The sequence below is a fragment of the Cygnus atratus genome, chromosome 1 (genome assembly GCF_013377495.2).
Source record: "Cygnus atratus isolate AKBS03 ecotype Queensland, Australia chromosome 1, CAtr_DNAZoo_HiC_assembly, whole genome shotgun sequence".
NCBI lineage: Eukaryota > Metazoa > Chordata > Aves > Anseriformes > Anatidae > Cygnus > Cygnus atratus.
The window spans coordinates 43799133-43822010 of record NC_066362.1 but is presented as its reverse complement, the minus strand read 5'-3'; the positions used below and the strand labels follow the sequence as shown (position 1 = coordinate 43822010).

General features: G+C 40.2%; 1 protein-coding gene across 2 annotated transcripts in view; it reads left to right on the top strand.

Moving 5' to 3' along the window:
- The first annotated feature begins 6988 nt into the window (after positions 1-6988).
- IFT56 (intraflagellar transport 56) overlaps positions 6989-22878 on the top strand; it is a 50359-nt gene continuing 34469 nt past the window's right edge. Inside the window, exons 1-5 of one of the 2 annotated variants that reach the window (XM_035544310.2) lie at positions 6989-7103; positions 7197-7334; positions 7422-7514; positions 14996-15110; positions 22678-22727. In XM_035544310.2, the coding sequence (XP_035400203.1) occupies positions 7101-7103; positions 7197-7334; positions 7422-7514; positions 14996-15110; positions 22678-22727 (399 nt within the window). In that variant the 5' untranslated portion in view covers positions 6989-7100. Of the gene's footprint in view, positions 7104-7196; positions 7335-7421; positions 7520-14995; positions 15111-22677; positions 22728-22878 lie in introns of those variants that run through there. The other variant, XM_035544311.2, reaches the window with a different exon arrangement.

The window sequence follows — 22878 nt, the reverse complement described above, 5'->3', positions numbered from 1 at the left end:
CTATGTTGCCACATACCAGAATATGAAGCTAAATATATCATATATCAAACGTAGCTCAATGAAGAAAAGTTTCTTCCTCTTAACCCTTTCCCAACTCATACACAGTTTGAAGTGAATATTATTCAGCCATTTAACTTGTATATTACTTAATCAAAGATTAAGAAGTCTTCCCTCTCAACTTCTGATTTTGTATTCTTTCTCTAAAGGACTGACCATCCCCTTCCTGTGAGTACCAGGCTCAATTGAGTCAGTCTTTTGTTGCTGTCAATCTGAATTACTCCAATCAGCAGCACAGGAGAAGAAAAATGAGATCTTGTGCAAAGATACAGCTGCAACTGGCATTAAATCAACTGAACAATCTCTGTTTTGATATACAGTTTATTGTATCAGGCATTCCTGCCAAGCAAAAATATTCTGTGGTATTAACTAATACAAGATATCAAACTCAGTGAAATATTGTCCCTTTTTAAGAGTAGAAAACCAAGGAGTTCTGACAATTCAATCACAGAGCAAACTTTGTCAGATAAAGACAGGATGACAGAATTTCCACTACTCATAAAAGAATTAGCAGGTGATCCTTGTGAAAAGACTTGACAGTGGACCAGCTGGTGATATGAAGAAAACATTGGCAGATGGCACTTGGATAACCAATTCAGTACTTACTGCAGTTGCAGAGGTAGAAAACCTTGGTGGGCAACAGATGACCAGGTTTCAAAAACTGTTTCAGAGGGTCTTCAGGCTCCTAACCTATAGTTAGGGATTACAGCTTTACAGGTGCTGGTTAGGGATTACTTTGCCTCCTGATACGTGTTTGATTTAGGATATAAGGTCTTATCAGCTAACCCTAGCACAGAGAAATGTGAGGAGTGATGCAGAGATGACAGCTTGGTGAGGAAGTTCAGAACAAGAGCAACAATGCAGCTAAAGGCAGCTCTCAAAATCAGTGCTTCTGCCTGGGACCATTTTACCAAGATAGCTGAAAGCTCAAAAATACAGTGATGACATTTAAAGTGAAATGTACAGTTCAGTAGAGTCAAACAATATTCTAATATTCACCATAGCAGAGCAAGCAGCCAAACGGAACCACAAAGCTGACCTTGAATGGACTTTGTTTCTAGAGTGACAGGACATATTTTAATTTCATCGTAAGAATTAGCCGCTGTTATAGGCACAGCAGGATACAGCTCTGTCAAGTGACGAATGTAAGCTATCTGTTCTGTTTTACCTTACAAAGGTAAATGGCTCATATGTGTAATAATTTGTGTCTTGGACACATACTTAAGTTTCCTTAAGCTCTTTTTTTTATTATTATTAAATGTTTCACATGTTTACACTGTTTGATGGGATGGAGTTACGAGATCTTCAAGCTAGTGCATCCCTATAAATCCATATGGCAGTGGAATACTGTGTAGATATTTCAGCCCAAGTCCTGGACCAGGAAAAGTGCATTTTCAAAGACATAGCACTTGCAATGGTTTTCTGACCTGGGTAAGTTGATGTTGATCCAGCTAATCATTCATTACATTTTCAGCTCTGAGACTGACTTGTGCTGGGGCAGTTCGGATCTGCAAAATTTCCTGGTTGTCATCTCTTGGTTCTGCATACCTAAACTTCCTAAGTGTGATGCTCAAATCCAATACAATATCAGCTTTTAAGTTACATTTACTAACTTGACTGAATCTTGATGACAGGTTGGGTGCTGGAAGTATCAGGAACTTCTGAAGGTGCAGCTCCCACAAGTCCATACAACCACAGACAGACATCAGTGGAAACTTAAGAAAGAGGTTCCCTTACCAAAATACAGATCAAAATTATGGATCTTCACTTCACTGTTTGGAGTCTTTGATTCATATGACTGCTGTTTGCTGTCTTGAGGTGGGCAATAGAGACCTGACAAGAGCATTAAAACGCACACATGATCTGTCGTCTCTCTACAGGCTAGTTTTTGCTGTCAATTTACATATTTCACATTCTTTCATCATGGATAGTCTATTCAGGGCAGATTAAGGCTCAGACGTTGCTGAATCAAAATAAATAAATAAATAAAAAATAGGTAAAGAAGCAAATACTCTTCAAGCTCCTTGCTTTTATAGGAATCATTTCCCATTTACTCATCTCAGGAGATTGCCTTCGTAGCTTTAGCAGGAGAATATTTCATTACTCTCACTTTTGCAAATCATTTCTCCTGAGATGCTGTCAGATGCATTTTCAAAGGTACAAGAAGCAGAACATGGTGAAGCATCATTACTGAAAAATCATGATCTTACCCAGACATTACGGAAACTGAAGCATGTGATTGTTGTTGGTACAAAGTCCACCTCATAACCTCTTGCTTTATTTAGTTGATGATTTTTTTCCACTTCTTGCCTTTCCTTTTTTCCCCTTTTATTTTTCTTTTCCTCCTTCCTCTTCTTTTCTTAAACCTCACTTTCTACTCTCTGTTTTTTTTTTGTTGTTGTTGTTTTTGTTTGTTTGGTTGGTTGGTTTTAAATTAAAGCCATTACACTCTCTCATGCTTATCTTGGTGTTTGATCACAGGTGTATGACTTCCCTTTTACTGCTGTCAGTATAGGCCAATTCCTCTCTCCCAGCAATTCTGTGTGGGAATAAACACGATCATTAATCATGCTACAGCTCACAGCCTCCAAGATAATGCCACTAGCTAACACAATGGTGATGGCAAGAACTGCAGCAGTTTTCCAGCATTATTAATAGAGTAGCTGAATTTATTGACTTGGTTATAATTATAAAGTGTCATCTTGGCATTTCATAGGAGGAAAATATTGTAATATCTGTACCCACTCTGATCTGCATCTTAGTAGTAAATGCTACACCAGACTTGCTACAAATATTTGATGCTAGTGAGAATACAGGATTAAACAACTTCAGTCCTCCTCCATAACTGACTTTAGTGTACACTAGATTTGAATGGAGACCCCCTACTGCTCTGAACAGGTTTTAGACCACTCCTATATGCAGAGAGCCCACACCAAGCGCCATAATGCCAAATTCTAGCATTTTACCCCCTACTTCTATTGCCCCCACACAACATACAGGTAGCAACTCTAGAAGTCAGGAAATAAGTTAATTTTTGTGATGTGTTCAAACCCTTGGCCTACCAGTTAAGATGTGCAATTTGCAATTAGCAACCCTTCTGATGGCAGTCTGTGATCTTGATTGACAGCTAGTTGTGATTAGACTAGAAAATCACCAGCTATTGGGCTATCAGCATTCTGTATACACCTCAGTGTGTAAGCCAGCAAGGCTGGACACAAAATCACAGTCAAAGTCACCACCTCAGCCTTTAATATTACTGTAGACCTCACACGTGAGGGAATGATTTGACAGGCAGAGTCACATCTTTGCTTGCTGAGAATATGCCAGAAGAATTCTGTTTGAGTCATGCTGAAGCAGCTAAGAAGGATCCTTGCTATTAAATGTAGCCTCCAGTTCTACTTTATGTCTCCACTTTTATAATTGAAAAATAGACCATAAGTCCAGTTAGAATACATTTTTATTTTCCCATGTTGCAGGTGAGTTGAAGTTCAGTTGAAACTAACCCATATGGAACACATTATCTTTTCGGAGGCAATGAAATTACACAATAAAGAGGTGTGCTTGTATAAACAGTGCTTAGGGGAATTGCCTCCTGAAGCACCATTAAGGTCAGACTTCTCCCTTCTGAGTTCCCTCTGATGAGCAGAGAGCTGGCCACAGAGAAACACCTCACACTTGTGCATGCTGCTTTCCACCGCCACAAAATGTTTGGTCAAGAAAGTCCCCCTCACAGTGCAGATAGATACTGGAATCCCACTGGTGCCACGCAAATAAAAAGGAACTGGTTTGGCTGCTATTTTTATCTCACTTGACACCGTCCCCCTTGTGCCCACAGCTAAACCACAGGTACTGCACTTCTGTTAGCTCTCAGACATTACTCAGCTTTGGATCCACCACGTAAGAATTCAGGAAGCCACTGGGAAATGGCAGAAACCAGTGATGCAGTTGAGAGCTTTCTTCCATTTCTGTTAATATTTTGGCTGTATTTAGTATGTTGATTCTTAGATCAGCAAGATATTGTGAAAGAATCTATGTAAAAGATGGGAGAAAGCAATGTAGTCAATACATATTTTCAGTGTTGTTTTTTTTTTATTATTATTATTGTTATTATTATAATCTTGTCTAATCATACCGTGTGCTTGTGTGGTTGCATTTTGGTCAAAAATACAAAACCTCCAGCAGTGACATCTCTGCTCCTTCTGTTTCCCCTTATTTACCCAGTTTACTTTGTCATTTGTATACTAAAAAAATAAATAAACCAAAGTCTTCATTTTTTCCTAGCTTTCTGTACAGAGCCAGAATGTTCCATGGCAGTATTGAAAATCACTGTGAGGTATTTACAAAAATTATTGTTTTATTTCAGTTTGAAATGAAGTACTTTGAGGCTTTGTTTAAGATCTGAAAGGAAAAAGACATCTTACAATATCCCTGTCAATCTACATGTTTTTCTTGATTTCATAGGGTTTTGACAAGGAGAATCTTACACTTACAGCGCTGTTCTGGCCTGCAGAACAATTTTTTTTTTTTCGGCTAGGGAATAGAAAATCCTAGACAACTGATAAGAGGACAGATATGTGTATTATAAGAATTAGTTTATATATACAATCTGGACAGCATTAAAAAAATTAAAAACTTAAATCTTTGAAAAATAATTTCAGAATTATTTATGGAAAATGAATTTCCTCCTGATAAAGATAATACCTTACTTAATGCAGAAGAGCTATGAAAGGAAGCCAAATCAGTGGTACCTAATTTTTATCACTTTGATTGACTAACTTGAAATTAATTTCTTACAGAAAAATCCTCTATGGGAGAGTAGATTATTTCCTTTCCTTTACGGCCTGTGGTATGAAAACACATTCATAAGCAAGGGACATCATCACAATGCTATTGTGCTCCCAAGGATTCCAGTTGCAGGATACCTTCTCAGGGACAGTTGCTAGTACTCTGTATTTTTCAAGGGCCAAGCTGGTTCGAAGTAACTGGGAGAATGTGAACATAGGATCCATGCTCTGAAGAAATACAGAGTTCTTTATTGCTGAACTATGTTACAAATGACTGCAGTGTGACAGGATATATTTGTTTGTACCAAAACAAGCAAATAACAACAAAAGCCTTCTTTCTTTCGGATGGAGTGCAAAGTAATTTTTATTCTCAAGGAAGCAGAAATGCCAGAAATACAGATACATCATTAAAACACTCCATGGACAGGTGTTTTTGCGTAGTTGTCAACAGTAGCATAATTTATTGCTCCTCTTCACTGGAATTTCTAATGGTGCAATTAAGATAGCATAAAAGAACAAAGTTTTGTGAATTGCATTGCATGGTGTTCCTCTGTAACTAGAACAGATCTGCTCTATTTGCAGCAAACTGCAATGTCAGAAATGCTACAAGAAACAAGGTCACCACTGTGCTTGAAAATTTTCCTGGATTTTCCAAAGAGATCATCTACTGTATGTTGTTTAAATGTACGCAAACTGCATACCTAACATTTTATATTATACTCTCTGATCATGTTTATGGTAATATAGATGGCATGGCTACCGTCTGGTAGTTTTTACCAGATCTGGTATTTTTTTACCAGATGGTAGTTTTTACCAAAAAACGATAAACATCTATGTGGTATCACCTGTTGGCTACATAGCATTCTACCAAGAGAATATTACCAGCACCAATCCAGCAAACCGTGATTCTTTATTGGAGCACATGAACAGCCCTGTCAAGTCAGCCAAAAGCTCCATCTATGCTGGTGTCCCATTTCCAACATGAGGTTCCACCATGGCACGTCCTGGTCAGTGTCTCCTTGACTCTGTTGAAGATGGCCAGGCGAGAGTATTCTAGCAATTAAAAATCCTATTCTCTCATCCTTTCATTATCCACGAACACCACAGGGCAGAGGACAAGAGCCATTTGCGCCACCTTCAGGGACAGGCTTGTGTGAGGTTAGGTGATCAAGTCTCATCACCACAAAAACAAAGGAGCACAGAGGAGCAATGACAGGTGAGGAACCCCAAAAATCTCATCCACCTTGACCTAGCTCCTCCCAGGGCTGTCACAGGAGAGCGATCAGCCCATCAAGATCAATGGGAGCTCTGTGGAGCACCTTAGAGACTGAGAGGCAGTACTGACTATAAGTGTATGAGACTTATCATGGGATGTTAGGGAAAAGCGTTCTGGGATTGCACAGAACTTAGTATGGGATATTTAGTGGAAGGACTAAAGGTGGGAAAAGGGAGGGATCAAGGTGGTTTGGGAAGGAATCAGTATGGATAGATAAGGGGATAAAATGGGCTGCCCATGTTTAAAGAAAATGACGGTCAGTACACTTCTCTGGCTGTGCCGTCTTCATATTAAATTCCACTTTTAACTATTTTCTTGTATGAAGGGACTCTCTATTCTGTGTGCATGTGTGTGTATGGAGATTTTAGTGCCAGCAACTGGAATTAGACCACAAGTTGTAGGGACCCGTGTGTCTGGGTGCCAGCAACTGGAGAAACTGAATGTGTGCATATTGTGTGTGGGTGTCTGTCCATGTGTATTTGCTAGCAAACATGAAGATGGTCTAACTGGAAAGGAGGACAAATGACTTGAAAGCCAAGTAGAAGAGTGACCGTAAGACTGGGACAGATACTGGAGAGGATCTGCAAGATGATTATTGAAAGGACGAGGACCCCCAAGCCAAGCACCGGGGCGATCATGAGGTGTGGGTGACAACCAGAAGACTCATTTGCATGACCGTGCCTCTGTGCATGAGGCAACTGGAGACCAGAGGATCAAAAGGCCAGCTCCTCCGCGCCTGCAGCGGGCGAGGCGGCTCCCTACGGTGCCCTTCTTTCACCGGGGAGCCCCGGCGAGGGACCGGCCCCCTCTGGCGGTGCCTACACGACACCCACACCCGCCGCTGCGACGGCGGAACTCCGGGGGACGGCGCCTGCCTCCAGCCGGCGCCCGTTCGCCAGCCGCGCTCGGGCCTGCGCCTCCTTCCGCCGTTACCGCGGCAACGCCAACGGCGGCGGAGCGGGGAGCGCGGGCCCGGCGGCAGGATGGTGAGAGAGGGGGCGGGCGGGGACGGGGGGGCGCCGGGCGGGAGGGTTCCCCCGACCCCCCTCTGACCGGGCTCCGCTCCGCTCTCTGCCCAGATGCTCTCCCGGGCCAAGCCGGCCGTGGGGAGCGCCCCGGCGGCGGGAGACAGGCGGAGGAAGAAAGGGAAGAAAGTGCCTCAGCTGGAAGAGCTCCTGGCCCTCCGAGACTTCACCGGCGCCATCGCCTTGCTGGAGGTAACGGCTCTCCGTCGGGGACTGTAGGCGGGAGCCCTCCGAGGGCCCGGGCAAAACGCTCACGTTCTTTCTTTCTCCTCTCCGAAGTTTAAACGGCATGCGGGTGAGCAGGCGGAGGACGCCGACCTCTGGATCGGGTACTCTGCCTTTCATTTGGGTGACTACAAGAGAGCGCTAGAGGTAAGGTGAGGAAAGCTTGCTCCCCGAGTAGGGAGTCGGGAACCTGGGCTGAAGGGATGACAGCAGGAGGATGTTCTGCAATAGGGAACGGTCCTGCCAGCCAGTTAAATTACAGACATATGGTAGGAAAGCAGTTTGGATTGAAAAAGAGGTATTTGCCATTGAAAATAGACCTTTTGCAGTTATTTACTCTTATTTAATAGTAGGCTTGGTAACCTAATTTGTCCCTTCTAATGTCAGAGTTCATGTCCTCAATTTTCAGTACACTTTTTGCAGTTAACTTTCCATGGATTTGTTTTCAGGTTTAATTATGCCTTCATCATGTACATTATCTGTAATATGCATACATTTTTAACTGTCTGTAGAGGTTGATGTCTCTGGCCATTTCATGTACTTTATTGTTCTTCTGCGTGTTTTCTTATATGAGGTAATTCAATGAAATAAGACATTCTTATTTTCCAAAAGTTTAAAGTTAATAAGAGACATGTTGATTATTCAGACATGCATAAAATACCAATGTTTGCACCATACAGTGCTGTTGTGTCACTTCTTGTGCATGACTCCAGGCGTAATTCTTTCTCTTTCGCATCCATTTATATCTCCATTGAAGCTCAGTTTGTTGGCAGTCAGTTTATTGTCAATGTCACTGGAAGCCTTTTCGCAGTTGTGCCAGCATACTTCTCTGTAGAAGCGTTAACAGATTTTGTTGCCTACTGTGCTTTGTACCTTTGAGGGCTGGAATCAGTGTGCACCCCAGAACAGAGAGCGTTATGGAGACTTGTCTGGTGATACCCATAAGGCTGCATATAAGCTAGTGAACATTCGGAAACAACTCAGTCTGCCTAAGTGGTGGTTGTCTCATTGCTGTATTCTTACAGGTGGGAATTTCTGCATCCATACAAGGCTGTATTGCACCATTTTAAGGCGTATTTGTTTTGGCCAATGTCAATTGGTGGAGATCTCCATTACAATTCGCTGTAAAGGTATAGCTATACTCTGAGAAAACATTTAACAAAACATTTAACAGTCTTTTAACTTGCCTTCCCTGGGAGAAGTATTAAAAACAGATGATAATTTGAAGTATTAACAAAACAAAATAACCATGGCGAAATAGATTTAAAGACAAAATATCATCATTGTTCTATGTATAACATTAGATGTTTAACTATAGTTAGACGTGATTATGTGCACAAGATTAATGTGTGAGGCAGAAATAGAATTTTTATAGCTTCCAAGTTCACAATGCACTTTCCCCTTACTTTAAAAATTAAAAAGGAAACGTCTATTGGGAGAAGTTAGAACTGGTCAGTGTAATTAAATTGATGGTATACATAGTATATAGAATGTAGAACAATAGTGTAAAACATAACATTAACTTAATATTCACGTTTAGAGTTGTCATTTAAAGATTATGAATATAACAATCAGTGGCTTTATGTAATTTATATTTAAATGTTAGGGTGTTAATAGGGAGTGGAAGTTTAAAAAGAGGAAAAAATGTTTGCATACAAATGAAGAATAGTTTGGAATTTCTTTGAAATAAATTCTGCTCTTTGGAATACCCAGTAGGTGCTTTAATAGCCAGAGCAGATTTTAAATGCTTCCTTCAATGAAAGAATAACAGCATTATTTTTGTAGAAATTCCATTTTGTCTGTGGTGTTTGATTCACCACTAGGTGATGCTATTGCTTCAGGCTTTTAAAAACTACAATCCGCTCTATTTTTCCATCTTTCTATCCTAGTAGGGGGAAAAAAAAAGCCAACCATAAACCATGCATACAAACCTTTTAAAGTGAGAGATCACAAGGACTATCTTTTCTCCTTTACAATTGATTTTGGCACAGTGACAAATCCTGATATCTTTGTCACTTTGGTGTCATGTGGGAAATGAGCTTGTGTATCTCAGCCTAGTTTCTTTTGGGACAGAACGTTGTGTTTGCAGTTCCCAACCTTGTAGTGATCAAGGGAAAGAGTGTTGACTGTGGAGGCTGAATTCCCTTTCAGTTATCAGCTTCAAGGCCGCAGTGCAATGCAGAGTCTTCACTGCTGTTTTACAGAGGCATTGGTGTATTCTCAAGGACAAATTCCTTGATTATCTGAACTCCTGGAGCACTCTGGAGTGTGCTGGGACCACAGTAAATGAGTCTCTGGAGAATTCTGAAGAATTTTCTGATCCTCATAGTAGCATTACACACAGACCAAATGATTCACAATCCCAGGTGCCTGCAAGTGACAATGTATATAGCCTGTGTCATTATAGTCCTAGTCCATAGTTTATATTCTTCATACCTGATGAGGCTCTTCAGAAATCCAGCTACTCGTTATTCCTTTTATTTGTATTGATACTTTCACGTGAGCTAGGCATGCTGGTTGCATGGCAACTTACGGAGAGATTTGGAAATTGGATTGAGGTGGCCTCCGTCATCTACTGGGAGAGGTGGGGAAAAAAGTGAAAAACAGACAGACCTGCAACTCCACGAATACCTTCAGAGAGAATGACAGCAATATTGAAAATGATGACACAGTCAGATATGGTTCTTTTCCTATCATAGGCACACCAACTGTCAGTTTCCGGGCTGAGCTCTAACTTCAGCCTGACTAATGTCACACTCTCCCCTTCTTAGCAGGTAGAAGTCTTTCTCAACGGGTATACCACCAACACTTGTCTGGTGGGATCATCACTATTGCTGTGCACCTATTTACAAGTGACCCTGCACTGGACCCTTCTAGCATTCATGGTAGTAGTTCCTCCCTGGGGACAGTCAGCTTCCTTCACACTCACAAATTGATTTTTTACGAACAGTGGGTGGCTACAGACTTCTTGGTGTTATATGGCAACCAGGACCCCCCTAGTCAATGAGAAGATCTAATTAGTTTTGTAGAGTCTTCCATCTCTTCTGTTCCTAATGGGGGAACCCCCCCATCTGTCTTTCTCACATGACTTGTTCATAGCACTTGTCTTAAACCTTTCCTGAAAACATTCCCAGTGTCACCTAAGGACCAGCCAGAATCAGAACATCAGTCTGAGTCCGTTTCTGGGCTGCCTCTTCTTTTAAACTGAAGCATCCAGGACCTAAGAAAGGGAGCTGCCAGATATGGTAATGCTTAGCCATTTCGGCCCATCAGCTGCATGTGTGAGAGCAGAGCCTTCAATACGTTGTGAGATTTTGGCAGAAACAAACTACAGCAAGGGATTCAGGCAGGTTTTCCTATTGACTGCCTCCCTTCCAGCAGAGAATCGGGAGCTGCTTCACCTCTTTGCTTGGACAGGACCTCCTACGTAACCTGACTTGACTCAGGATTATTTCAGTCAAATAATGAAGCATGACAGGAATAGGAGTATAATAGGGTAATGGTTCACACGTGGGCAATATCTGGTTTTACTTGAGTGCTTCTGCTGGGACTATGAGAATACATGAACACTCAAGTTCCTGGCAGCTGGAACTAGAAAGTGAAAGATGGATTTTTGGTTCTGGGAAGTTCTCTAGGCTTCTCTGTCATTACTGTAATCAGGAAACAAGTATCTCCACACCTCCTTTGAGCACTTTTGAGGCAACTATAAGAGGCCTCTGTGTGTGGGCCTGTTTAATAGCTCTTCAGGACTAGCATTTATGAGTTTGGAGAATCCTGACTAGCAATGAGGCCAGCACGATTCTGCTCAGCACCCTCAACATTGTCAGTAAGTGTCTATAATCACAGACAATCTACCTGGCAGCCTGCTTCTTTGGAAAGGTGCATTTGTCCCCTGATAGAGACAGAGAGGTGGAGGAGAGTGGGGAAAAAAAAAAAAAGAGCAAGAAGCTGTTATGGCCCTTGTTGGCAAAAATATGCCACAGGTTGACTGTTGGGAAGGCTTTTAGAGTGTTTTGTTTGTTTGGTTGGTGTTGTGTTATTTTTTTTCTTGGAAAGGTGGACGGAAAGCTCTTGTGAAGTAGTTGTTGAGAGAATGTAATGTTGAATGCCTTTTGCTGAGTGAAGGGGCAACAGCGCATAGCCTGGGCTCGTGGCCTAGAAGTGCAGGGTAGAGAAGACTAATGGTCCCCACTTTTATTTACTGTGTTTCCATAGATTGACATTGGTACTGCTATAGCACTTTATTTATTGCTTGCCTTGAAAGGCAAAGCCAGAAGATGACTTGTGTTTATGCATTTTGTCTTTTCTAATTAATCTCCCTGAAGCCATAGCTGAAAGAGACCTTTGGGTGCATTTAATCTGAATGGATTTTGAAAGATTCCAGATGGTCCCAATAAAGAGTAGGGGCCTGTCTCTGAGAGCTCCGTGACAGGCCTGTGTCAAGACTGAGCTGATCTCAGTAGGAAAAGTTGGCCTGTATGTAAATGTTTGTTTGCTTTGGTTTGGTTTTTGATCAATTAATTTATTGATTTATTTTAAAGTCTTCCTGAAGGACAGCTAGTCCCTGAAGACTAGGAAGACTGGGCTGGCTTTCAAGGGCACACCTTACCAATAGCTTCTCTGTTCGGAAGTGCAGTTTGCTTTCACTTGGCAACAGAAAAAATTCTTTATGCTTGCAAACTATAAACTTCATTGTTTTCAGCATATGTCTGTTCTTGGAATTCTCTGCCCTTTGGGCATAGCTTATTTTCTGTAGTGATTTATATATATATAATATGTGTCTTTGCCCCAGGGGAAGAAGACTTCCTCCCATAGTGGCACAATCTGGTAGACTGCCTAGGAAGGGGGAAATCCCAATTCATATGTTTGGAGGAAGAATACGGAGTCAGCAACGGGGTGTGTTGCTGGGAGGGATGAGAGGCTTATGCTGGTTGGGAATTACGGGGATTGCATTCTTTAAGCAGGTCTTGTGAGAACCTTGAATGACCTGGCCTGCTTTTGCCTTGTTGGACATGACTGGATGGAGAGTGGGAGCACCAGCAGGAGGCACTTTCACTGGGCTGGTCCTTCCTAGTAATTTAACAGAAGCCTGACAGAGGAAAAAATGTCATCAAGGGATCTCCCTGGCTGTGTTTTTAGTACCTATTTTTATGCAGAGCAAAGATGTTTATGTTTAGGAATATCACTCGTAGCTGCAGTGATTTCTTGCTTCATTAAAAAAGTAGATTGAAAGATTTATCTCTTAGTTTTTACTTATTTTTTTCTCCACAAATAACAAGAAATGAAGCAATTTATGTAGCAGTTTTAAGGGATGTATAATGAATGTGGATGTGTAAGAAATATCAGAATATGATATCCAGTGGCTTTTGATAGCTCTTGGCTGTAAATCTGCATATGAGAAAAGGTGAGGTTAGGCACACTTTAGTATATTTGCTATAATTACATTTTTATCTATAAGGAAGTATTGAATGTGCCCAGTACTGACTTCAGTAGACTCCAAACATTTTTGTTTGTGCACCTCTATCAGTAAAAAATTTTTGAGCACATACCTGTTGTATATGTGTATTTATTTATTTATAAACTATATAAATGTACTAATGTATTATCAATACTAATATTATTGATATGTACAGTACTACCATATTATGTAATTATAAAACATACACAAAAATAGAAATCAAAAAGATATAAATATGAACTAAACACTATTTTGAAAATACTCATTTTATTTATTAATGATACAAAATATTATTATCATTGGGTTAACTTTCATGCACCCCCACTTTGGAGACCACTTTTTAAATCTATACCAAGACACTACTTACAGATTTATAACAGGATATTTAACACTTGCTTCAGTAAGTATTCACAGAGATTTCCTGAGTGCATATGACTCCTCCTCTGACTGAAGGAGGAGTTAGGAAAGCATCAGAAAAGACGAAGGAAGGGTTGGTTATGTTGATGGCTTTGTAACTGTTAAAACATTGACAAAATTCATGCTCCTGCAGTGAAGATCTATAATGTTGCTTGTCCCCATTGTCTGCTCCATTTCTGTAAACAAAAGAGGGCTGCTGAACATATCTTAGATTAAAATGTAACAGTTGTAATAAGGACAATGAATTTAGGAATAAATTGGGTGATCTGAATAATCTAATTATATAGAATCGTAGAGTCATTTAGGTTGGAAAAGACCTGTAAGATCACCTAGTCCAACCTTTAATGTAGCACTGCAAAGTCCACCATTAAACCATGTCCCTAAGCTCTACGTCTATGCGTTTTTTGAAGGCCTCCAGGGGTGGTGACTCTAATTCCCTGGGTAGCCTGTTCCAATACTTCACAAACCTTTCAGTGAAAAAATTTTTCCTAATATCCGACCTCAACCTCCCCTGGCACAACTTAAGGTAGTTTCCTCTTGTCTTATCACTTGGTGTTTGGGAGAAGAGACTGATCCCCACCTCACTATAGCTTCTCTTAAGGTAATTGTAGAGCATGATAAAGTCTCCCCGAGCCTCCTTTCTCCATCTGAAACAACCCCTGCTCCTTCAGCTGCTCTTCATAGGACTAGTTTTCTAGACCCCTCACCAGCTTCATTGCCCTTCTTTGGACATACTCCAGCACCTTGATGTCCTTCTTGTAGTGAGGGGCCCAAAACTGAACGCAGTATTTGAGGTGAGGCCTCACCAGAGCTGAGTACAGAGGGACAATCACTTCCCTAGCCCTGCTGGCCATAATATTTCTGATACAAGCCAGGTTGCTTGCTGTTGGCCTTCTTGGCCACCTGAGCACACTGCTGGCTCCTGTTCAGCTGGCTATCAACCAATACCCACAGGTCCCTTTCTGCCAGGCAGCTTTCCAGCCACTCTTCTCCAAGCCTGTAGCGCTGCTTGGGGTTGTTGTGCCCCGAGTGCAGGGCCTGACACTTGGCCTTGCTGAACCTCATACAGCTGGCCTCAGCCCATCAGTCCAGCCTATCCAGATCCTTCTGCAGAGCCCTCCTACCCTTGAGAAGATCAACGCTTGCACCCATCGTTTTGTCCACAAAGTTACTGAGGGTGCACTCAATCCCCTTGCCCAGATTACTGATAAATATTTTGAAGAGAACTGGCACCAGTACTGAGCCCTGGGGTACACCACTATTGATTGGCCTCCAACTGGATTTAACTCCATTTACCATGACTCTTTGGGCCCAGCCACCCAGCCAGTTTTTAACCCAATGAAGCATACACCCATCCAAGCCTTGAGCAGCCAGCTTATTCAGGAGAATGCTGTGGGAAATGGTGTCAAAAGCCTTACTGAAGTCTAGGTAGACCACATCACAGCCTTTCCCTCATCCAGTGAGCGCATCACCATGTTGTAGAAGGAGATCAGGTTCGTCAAGCAGGACCTGCCTTTCATAAACCTGTGCTGACTGGGCCTGATCGCCTGGTTGCCCTGTAGGTGCTGTGTGATGGCACTCAAGATGATCTGCTCCATGAGCTTCCCCAGCACCAACGTCAGACTGATGTGCTGTTAAATATATGCTGTTAAAAATTAAATACGTTGTTAAATGATGGAAGAAAAAATGATATTTAATACACACCTATGCTTTTAAACAATTAAAAACAAATCATCCCCCTCTTCTGTTACAGGAATATGAGGCCTTGACCAAACAACCAGCTTGCAATCCTGATGTTTGGGTAAACCTAGCATGTACCTACTTCTTCCTGGGGATGTATACACAAGCTGAACAAGCAGCCTTGAAAGGTGAGATGTATGTCTGTGATGGAAAGAACTATTTGTTGACTTGAACACTTAAAAGTGTTTTCCAGAGGAAGTATCTGCTGCTTTTTTTCAGAGGAATAAAGGATAATTTTGAGCTGTGTTTTTTGTTGTTTGTTTTTTTCCAATCAACGTGAGAGTTATAATGCAGTTTGCTCCCTAAAAATAGCTTGGGCAGGTGGAGCAGCTGGAACTGAAAGAAGCATCTGGAAAATAAGTTCTCTGATTAATTTCTAAATACAAAACCCAGCATATGCTGACCAGCAGCAAAAAGTTACTCTTCTTTTGACTGATTCCATGTCTCTGAGCCAGTGCAGATGAAGCTAATTAGGATAGTGATACTATCAAAAAATAAGCATATGAGAGAATTCAGCATTCTCTTTTATGTGGACAAGAATTCTGTTTACACAGTTTGAGTGACTTAGTAGGTGGTCTTATTGCCTTGTAAGTTAGATATTAGGGATCTGATTCTTCAAGGCGTGGAGTTTGCTGCAGTCACATTATTACAGTTCCACTCTAATCTGAACATGCATGGGATCATTGAAAAAAGAGAAATGGAAATTAGATTCCAAGGCATTTTTTACTGCCTAAAAATGTTTCTGCAGTTTAATTTTGTTACCCATCACTTTCTGTTTATCTTAGTGATTTATATTGTTTCCCATTACCATAGTATCTCAGTGCTTTCTAAGTTGAATTAATAGTAGTGATGTTCTCAGTCAGCTTCTGACTCTTGCGTTTTTAGGATAAGATTCTGAATGAGTCTTTTGTTTTCTTTTTTGTTTCTTTCTTTAGTTTTCTAGTCTTGGGCTGGAAATAGGGAGAAAATAATTGTGTATTTTCTGCTACTGTGGAGGACCCCCTCCAAAGAGGACAGTTTTATAGTACTTTTTAGAAATAGCTAGATTCTGGTATCTCGTTTAAGTCCTCTGAAAGAGCATTCTGACCTTGATTCCCACAACTGAAAATGTTTTGTTTCCAAAAGTAAAATTTTCCTGCAAGGCTTTGTATTCTGTATTGTTGATTTGTGATCTGTATTGTTCAAGAAGTGATCCGTGTTGTTCAAGAAGTGTGTAAAATTCTAGCATTCACAGGTAATAATTTTATCTTTAAAGTACCACAAGCTTGAGGTTTAGGAGATTACAATCTAGGATTTGAATTAAAAATAACTGGACAATAGATCCTGAGGTGTCACTATACCTAAACGATGGAGAAAGCAAGTGGCTGTGTTCAGTACCAGTTGGAGCCTGTTCATTGTCATCAGCTTCGCATAGTGCGAATTACAGTAATCCATTCTAGAGATGACAGATGCACAGCTGGGCATGCATCTTTATTAGCTGTGAGCTGGAAGTGAGGAAGGTTAATGTTTCCCTGCCCCTCAGATCAGCTTAGCAGCATGGCGAGTGGTAAGGTACGTGGTGCGGTTAGTGGTACTCTAACCACTAACAGAAAAGGGCAGGAATATTAAGAAAGGAGTGCGTGACATAGGGAAAGTAGCTGCAGGAGGGAACAGAAAATAGCTTAGTGCTAACACTGGTAATGTTGGTTCCTGATTTTTATGTAATTGTTTAAGTAGGGTAGCATGCCTGTTCTTGTAGTGAGATGCTAAGCCTTTCTCGTGAGTACTGTAATACTGATGCTTCCTGTCTACTTAAGCTTGGTGGGGAGGCAGTCACAGCTGAAAATTTGTAACACTTGGAAGCTTTCAATGGAGAAAGGACAAGTGTTGTATATTCCCCTTTTCACTCCTGTCACTTTAGGCTTTCCGACATTGTGGTTGAATCATTTTATTTTCACTCAATATATATCCTCTTTTAGTGCTTTTAGTATCTTTCAATTGCATCAGTGATGATTAGTAACAGCTGAGGCCATAACATCGTGTGACTTCTTTTGTGGTTTTGCAAAGATCCAGAAGAAGCAAAATATTTCCCTGGGTAGTGGGCACAACAGGTGATATCTCTAGAGCATCATTTATCCTTTTAGCCTTTAACACTGCTATACGAATGATAGATATCGTTTGTGTTGGGCTGCTCACCATTGCTGTTTCAGGATTATTTGACTTGAATTTTCGCATACTATTTGCTGTTTATTGCTGCAGTTGACATGTGAAACCCCTGAAAGCAGCACAGTGCTAAAACAAATGAGAGAGAAATAATTTATTTTCAATTATAGTTCTGAATTTCTACAGTGTTGGAATCTGCATGAAATGGAACATAAATGTCGAGTAGCTTTCTGGAATAGTTTTTCCACATAAAAATGTAAGTATCTAGAAATCAAATAGAAGTTCCTTCTTGCCACATACTTTTGCTGCTGCTTAAGAAAATTATTGTTAGCTGTCTGAGGAGAAATATGCAGGATGTTTAAAAATTTGGAAATTAGGGTGAAAAGCCCTGAGGTAATTATTGTGTTTCACACAAGATAGATAGTTTGCATTCTCTTGTGGAGTGAGGTTTTGTGTTTACTTTATACTAAATGTGAAGTGTTCTCTCAGCTTGTCATTACTTAATTAAATCTTCATGGTACATTCTCTCAGGAAAGAATAAATGTGTATATCAAAAGTCATATAAACCAGAATTGCTCCAAATAAAACCTAAGAAGTAGAAGAAAAAGTCAGTAAAGAAGAATCCTTTGAAGGTTTTTCATTATAGTTGTACTTTATCTCCCCTAGGCTTTCTTCCAAATTCCTTTCCGATATTTCTGGCTTCTTCTTTTTCCCTGCTGTCCCCTTATATTATAGTTCCTAATGTTCCTGGTTTTGTGATGAAGGCAGAGTTACTTCAAGTCAGCTACTGTTGTTTTGTAGTCATCCTGTAGCCAAGCTGCCAAGTGATGCTTTGTTTATTCCTTCTGCATCTGTGCTGTCATGCGTGGGTTGAACAAATGTTTTCCTTAGTGTGTGCGAGCCCATCCAGGCTTGGGAGAATGAGGCTGAAAGTCTTCATCTTGGCTTAATAAATAATAATTAATTGCTATTTTTTCATTATAAAACAAAATAGTCTTATGTTGCATTCCCAGGTCATGTGCCTTCAAGAAATAAATGACAAGGACCAGGAACTCAGCTGGGCACATTTGCCAGAGATCCTGGCAACCTAATCCTAGTATTTAAAAGCCTGTACTGTGCCCTCAGAAGCCATTGGCTAGCACTGCAATATGAAAAATACAAGAACCAACAGTCTTACGTTAAACCGCAAAATATATGCCAGCAAATGTGATTTGCACATAAGTGAGGCTGCAGTTAAATCTGTTATGAAAAACAGTCTTTTTAGGATAAGCATGGAATTTTACAATTAAATTTAAGATTCATGCACAGGCAGGGTTGTGTTGCTTAACCAGTCATGAGAGCTTTCTTTTTTTGTTGTTGTTTTGCTTTTTTTTTTTTCCCCTCCTTCTATTTTTTGATGGCAAAGCTTTATAATTACTTTGCTTCTTCACAACTGTGTCAGCTCAGAATGTGGTTCAACTGAACAGTGAAACTTCTCCTTTCAGTCTATACTGGAAGGAGCAGTATTGCACAAAAGCAGAACAGAGATGGGTTAGTAAGAACAGTGGCATTTTCCAAACCCATTTTGCTTATGCATGCACTAATGTTTGCCAGGTGTCAGACAGTTGTCACCAGTGAAAATGTGCAGTTGCAAGAGGGCATGGAAAAACTGCTGGGTTTTCTTTTTCTTTAGGCTGCGTGTTCACCTATGTGCAAAATTATCAGCTTTCTGCTAGTATTGTATTTCTTGAGTACAGTAGTTCATCTTCATTGTATTTTAGCTGTATTTTTTGAAACAGCAGAGTTTGATATATGGAATTTTCAAAGTGCACAAGTGAAAATATCAGAAAATAGATATTTTAACTTTAAAAACTACTAACCTTATTTTCTTGTTTTGCTTTCTAACACATAGTGGAATCTACTGAACAAATAATTTATTGTTTTTGTTTCAGTTATCTTCAAGTTACTCTGCTTAGGCACAACTGAGATGAAATGTGTATATATTGCAAGTAACTGAGCATAGTTGAACTAACTTTTGAGTTTGAGAGAAAATAAAAATATTTTGGGAATGGGAAAATTTCAGAGAATTTCCTCTGTAGATTTCATGCAAGAAAATTTTGAACAGTTGAGCTATTCAAGTGTGTGAAAGTGTGAGCTTCACTGTCGGACCGTGTTTTTTCCTCACATTTTTCCCTTACCCTTGCGATTTCCCGCCACCAGCAAGACTGTGGTTCTGAGGCACAGAGACTTTCATTCAGCTACTGTGTTCAGGTGAGCAGGGCATTCTTGCTAAGGAACAGTGGAATAGGGTTTTCTCTGGTCATAGTTCCTGTGTTATCTGGCTGGAACCTTCTCAGCACTGTTCCACTCCTACCCACTCTCAGCTCTGTATGTTTAGGATGAGTTCAACACCTGTCAGCATGTGAAGTACTTCTGTAGAGTATGTGTAGGCATTATGTTTGCTAGATAGGTTTTGTCAGTGCTGGATGCATGACCAACATTGCCTTACACCTTTACGAGAGGGCACAAATGCCAGATTGTTCTTGACCATGTTCATCGTCCTCTTACTGCCTGTGGCAGTAACATGGAACTCACCAAGAGTCTGAGCTGCCATTTCTAGAGAGTTTCACTTTTTGTTTAAGAGTTAGTGAAGAAAAATTCCTTCACACTTGTGACTGCTTATTATATTTTAACAAATACTTCAAGTAGGTGTCCGTTCAGTTTCAGCACATAAAAGATAGGAGAAGACTTTTAAGATCCACATCAGCTATGACTTTAGTGCCTGGAACATCAGCACTGATCACGACAGAAATTCTAGCATAGAAATACTGGTGTGTTTCTAAACTAGAAAGAGGGCCTGTCCAGCTCCTGCATGATGTCATCAGTACCAGGCCAATACTAGGCACTGGAGCAGGGTCCAGTTTATTGCAGTGCAGCATTGTCATCATATTTGTTATGATCCTTAGATTGCTCAATGCTGAGTTAAACAAACAAACAGTTTCCTTCTTGAAAAAGTAGGATAGTAAAAGATGTTTGTGCTTCTTTGTGGCATTGATAGGTTGGTGACAATGAAATTTGATAGCAGCAGGTAGTAATAAAAGAATGAGCCTAGCATTCCTCAAAAAATCATCACCTCTGATGAGACAGTTGCATCATTTCCTGCTCCAGTGGTTGACAACAGCGATATCCAATACTTAGTACCAAAGTCTACCTGGAAATTAACATGACCTTGTTTGTATGTCTCTCTGTCTTCCTCAAGAAATGCATTTGGTACTGAGAGAAAAGAAACTGATACTTAATGTTTCCATGGTTCTGCTTACTATATCAACAGGACTACATTTTTTGGGTTTTGTACCTCTTCTTACCTGGCTGGTATCAAGTAAAAGTGTCTTATTTTAAAGAATATCAAATGGATTGCATCATGTAATTTATGAAATAGGAGGTTTTTTTCCTCCTCCATATGCCCATACACACCACCAGAACTCTGTTTTTATCTTTTGCATGTTTTTAGGTATAGGATAACATGGAGTAACTCTAGTTTTTGCCAAGAAGTAAATAATAATTTCAATGTCAGATCAAATGCCAGGTTTGAGAGGGCAGCACAACAGTCGCTGGTTGACCAGTGAAACAAGGATTCCTCAGTTTAGATTCTTGAGGCAATGCTGCTTGCAAGTCACTTGGAGTTGAATTAATGCTAAAACCTATTCAGAAAAAGAAACAAAACCTACTCAAAAAAAAAGAACATTGGTGTCTTTACTCTTTGCACTGTGATTATACAATATGTTATTTTCAGTGTAAATTCACCAGTCTATCCTGCTTGTATTTTTGGAGTCTTTCACGACCAAATGTTTTGAATTGTGAAAAGCAGTTGTGGTTGGTTTAAGTTTTGCACAAAAGCACATGTGGGGTCCATGTGCAACCCTCTGAAACTTTGGTACTGAAACCTATCAATTAATGCAGAGGCACGTGGGGAGTTGCTGTGGTATCACTGCTGCCAACATTTTGAAGAACTTGCATTTAAATTAAGGTATTCTAACCTTCAAACTCAATGGACAAAATCATTTCTGGAATGTACTATGATGTCAATTATAATATTACTGCAGCTTACACAATATTGATTGTAGATCAGAAAAACTTACCATTCCTTAATGATTAGGCTAATGAGAATTCCCACATATATTCTAGATTGAAGACCATTTAGCTTCTTAACTACTTGATGCTCTGTTAGTAATACTTTGCAAGATGTGATTTTGTGAGAACTCTGATACAACCTTTTCCTTTTGGTACTCCTCTGTTCTAGCAGTTCTTTAAAGGTAAAATTGACTGTCCTCTTTTTCTAGAATAGTTGGTACGGAGGAACACATTTTAATAAAACAGCTTGGAAAGGAGGAGAGGGGAGATGTGTCTAGCAGAAGTAGGTAGAGAACCTTACAGTGATGAGAACAGCCTGATTTTTTTTGGCATTATTTGCTGAGTTACAGAGCTTCCTTATTATGTGGAGAACAAGTAAGTCTGGAAATCCCTCTCTAAACTGCTTTTCAAAAAAATCTAATTTATTACCAGAAACTTCCATCTTTGAGAGGGAAGAGAAAGAGGTTTTGGTGGTTTGAGCCCTCTTTCATGGTTTAGGATGTCAGAAGAATTATAGCCTTGTGTTACAGGCCATTGCTTTGCTAACTCTGCACTTTCTTGGACTCATAAACACAGTAAGTAATTCTGCTTTTTGTAAAGATTCCATGTAAATCCTTTCTGTGGAACATGGGTTGCCAGCTGGTTGGTCTGAGCAAGAATGAGAGTGCTCATTAGCTGAGTAGGCTGAAGAAAATACAGGAAACAAGGGAAGGCTTTTTGGAAGATTGCTCACAAAAGAAGTTAATAGCTCTGTTGGCCAAGGACCTTTGTCACTCTCAGTGATGCACAGGGCTCTCTCTAGAGACTTAAAACTCCACAGTTAACAGTTTGTGTCATATAAAGTGTATTAAATGGAATTCCTGAACCTGCTAGAGCAAGAAATTTTGTGAACTTCAGTGGCACTAGAGAGCCACTCCTCTCCATATGTTAGTTTGAATCTTATTTGCTTGGAGTATAGGATTCATTCATGTACCTTTTGTTCCTAAGGACAGAAGTAATATTAGAACTATGTATGCCAAAAGGCAGCAGCAATGGAATTTGCAATACCCTGAAAGTTGAAAAGATTCCTAGAATTACGAATCTCAATTTTCTTCAAATATTAAACGTTGCAGAAAGAACTTTGAGTTTCTGTTGCTGCTTTCTTATTATATAAAAGATGCTGTGCTGTGTGTCACTTGTGCAAAAACACAGAATTAACCAGAAGGCCCTGCAGAGAAATGGTCGTATAATTCTTGAAGTTGTAAGTCTCATGGAAGGCAGAGGCCAATTAAAAAGTATTTTCATCAGGGATTTCAAACGAAATGGACAGGGAATGAAGATGGGAGGCAAAAAAGCATTGGTTTTTGCATGGCTGTTGAGAAAGGGAGTTAATAATAATAAAAATATATATATATCCTATGTTGTTCTTTGCAGAGATACTTACTTAATGAATTTTCCTTTCAGCACCTAAGAGTCGTCTCCAGAACCGTTTACTCTTTCACCTGGCACATAAGGTATAATGTCTTTTCTTCACTCACACTTTGTTTTGTTTTCTTTTCAATTTGGTAATGTGTAATTTATGCTGGCAACCTGGCCAAATAACTAAATATCTGTGGTGGCAGGAGATCAAAGGTTTTCTACAACCACCCTACTGTATTAAAATGT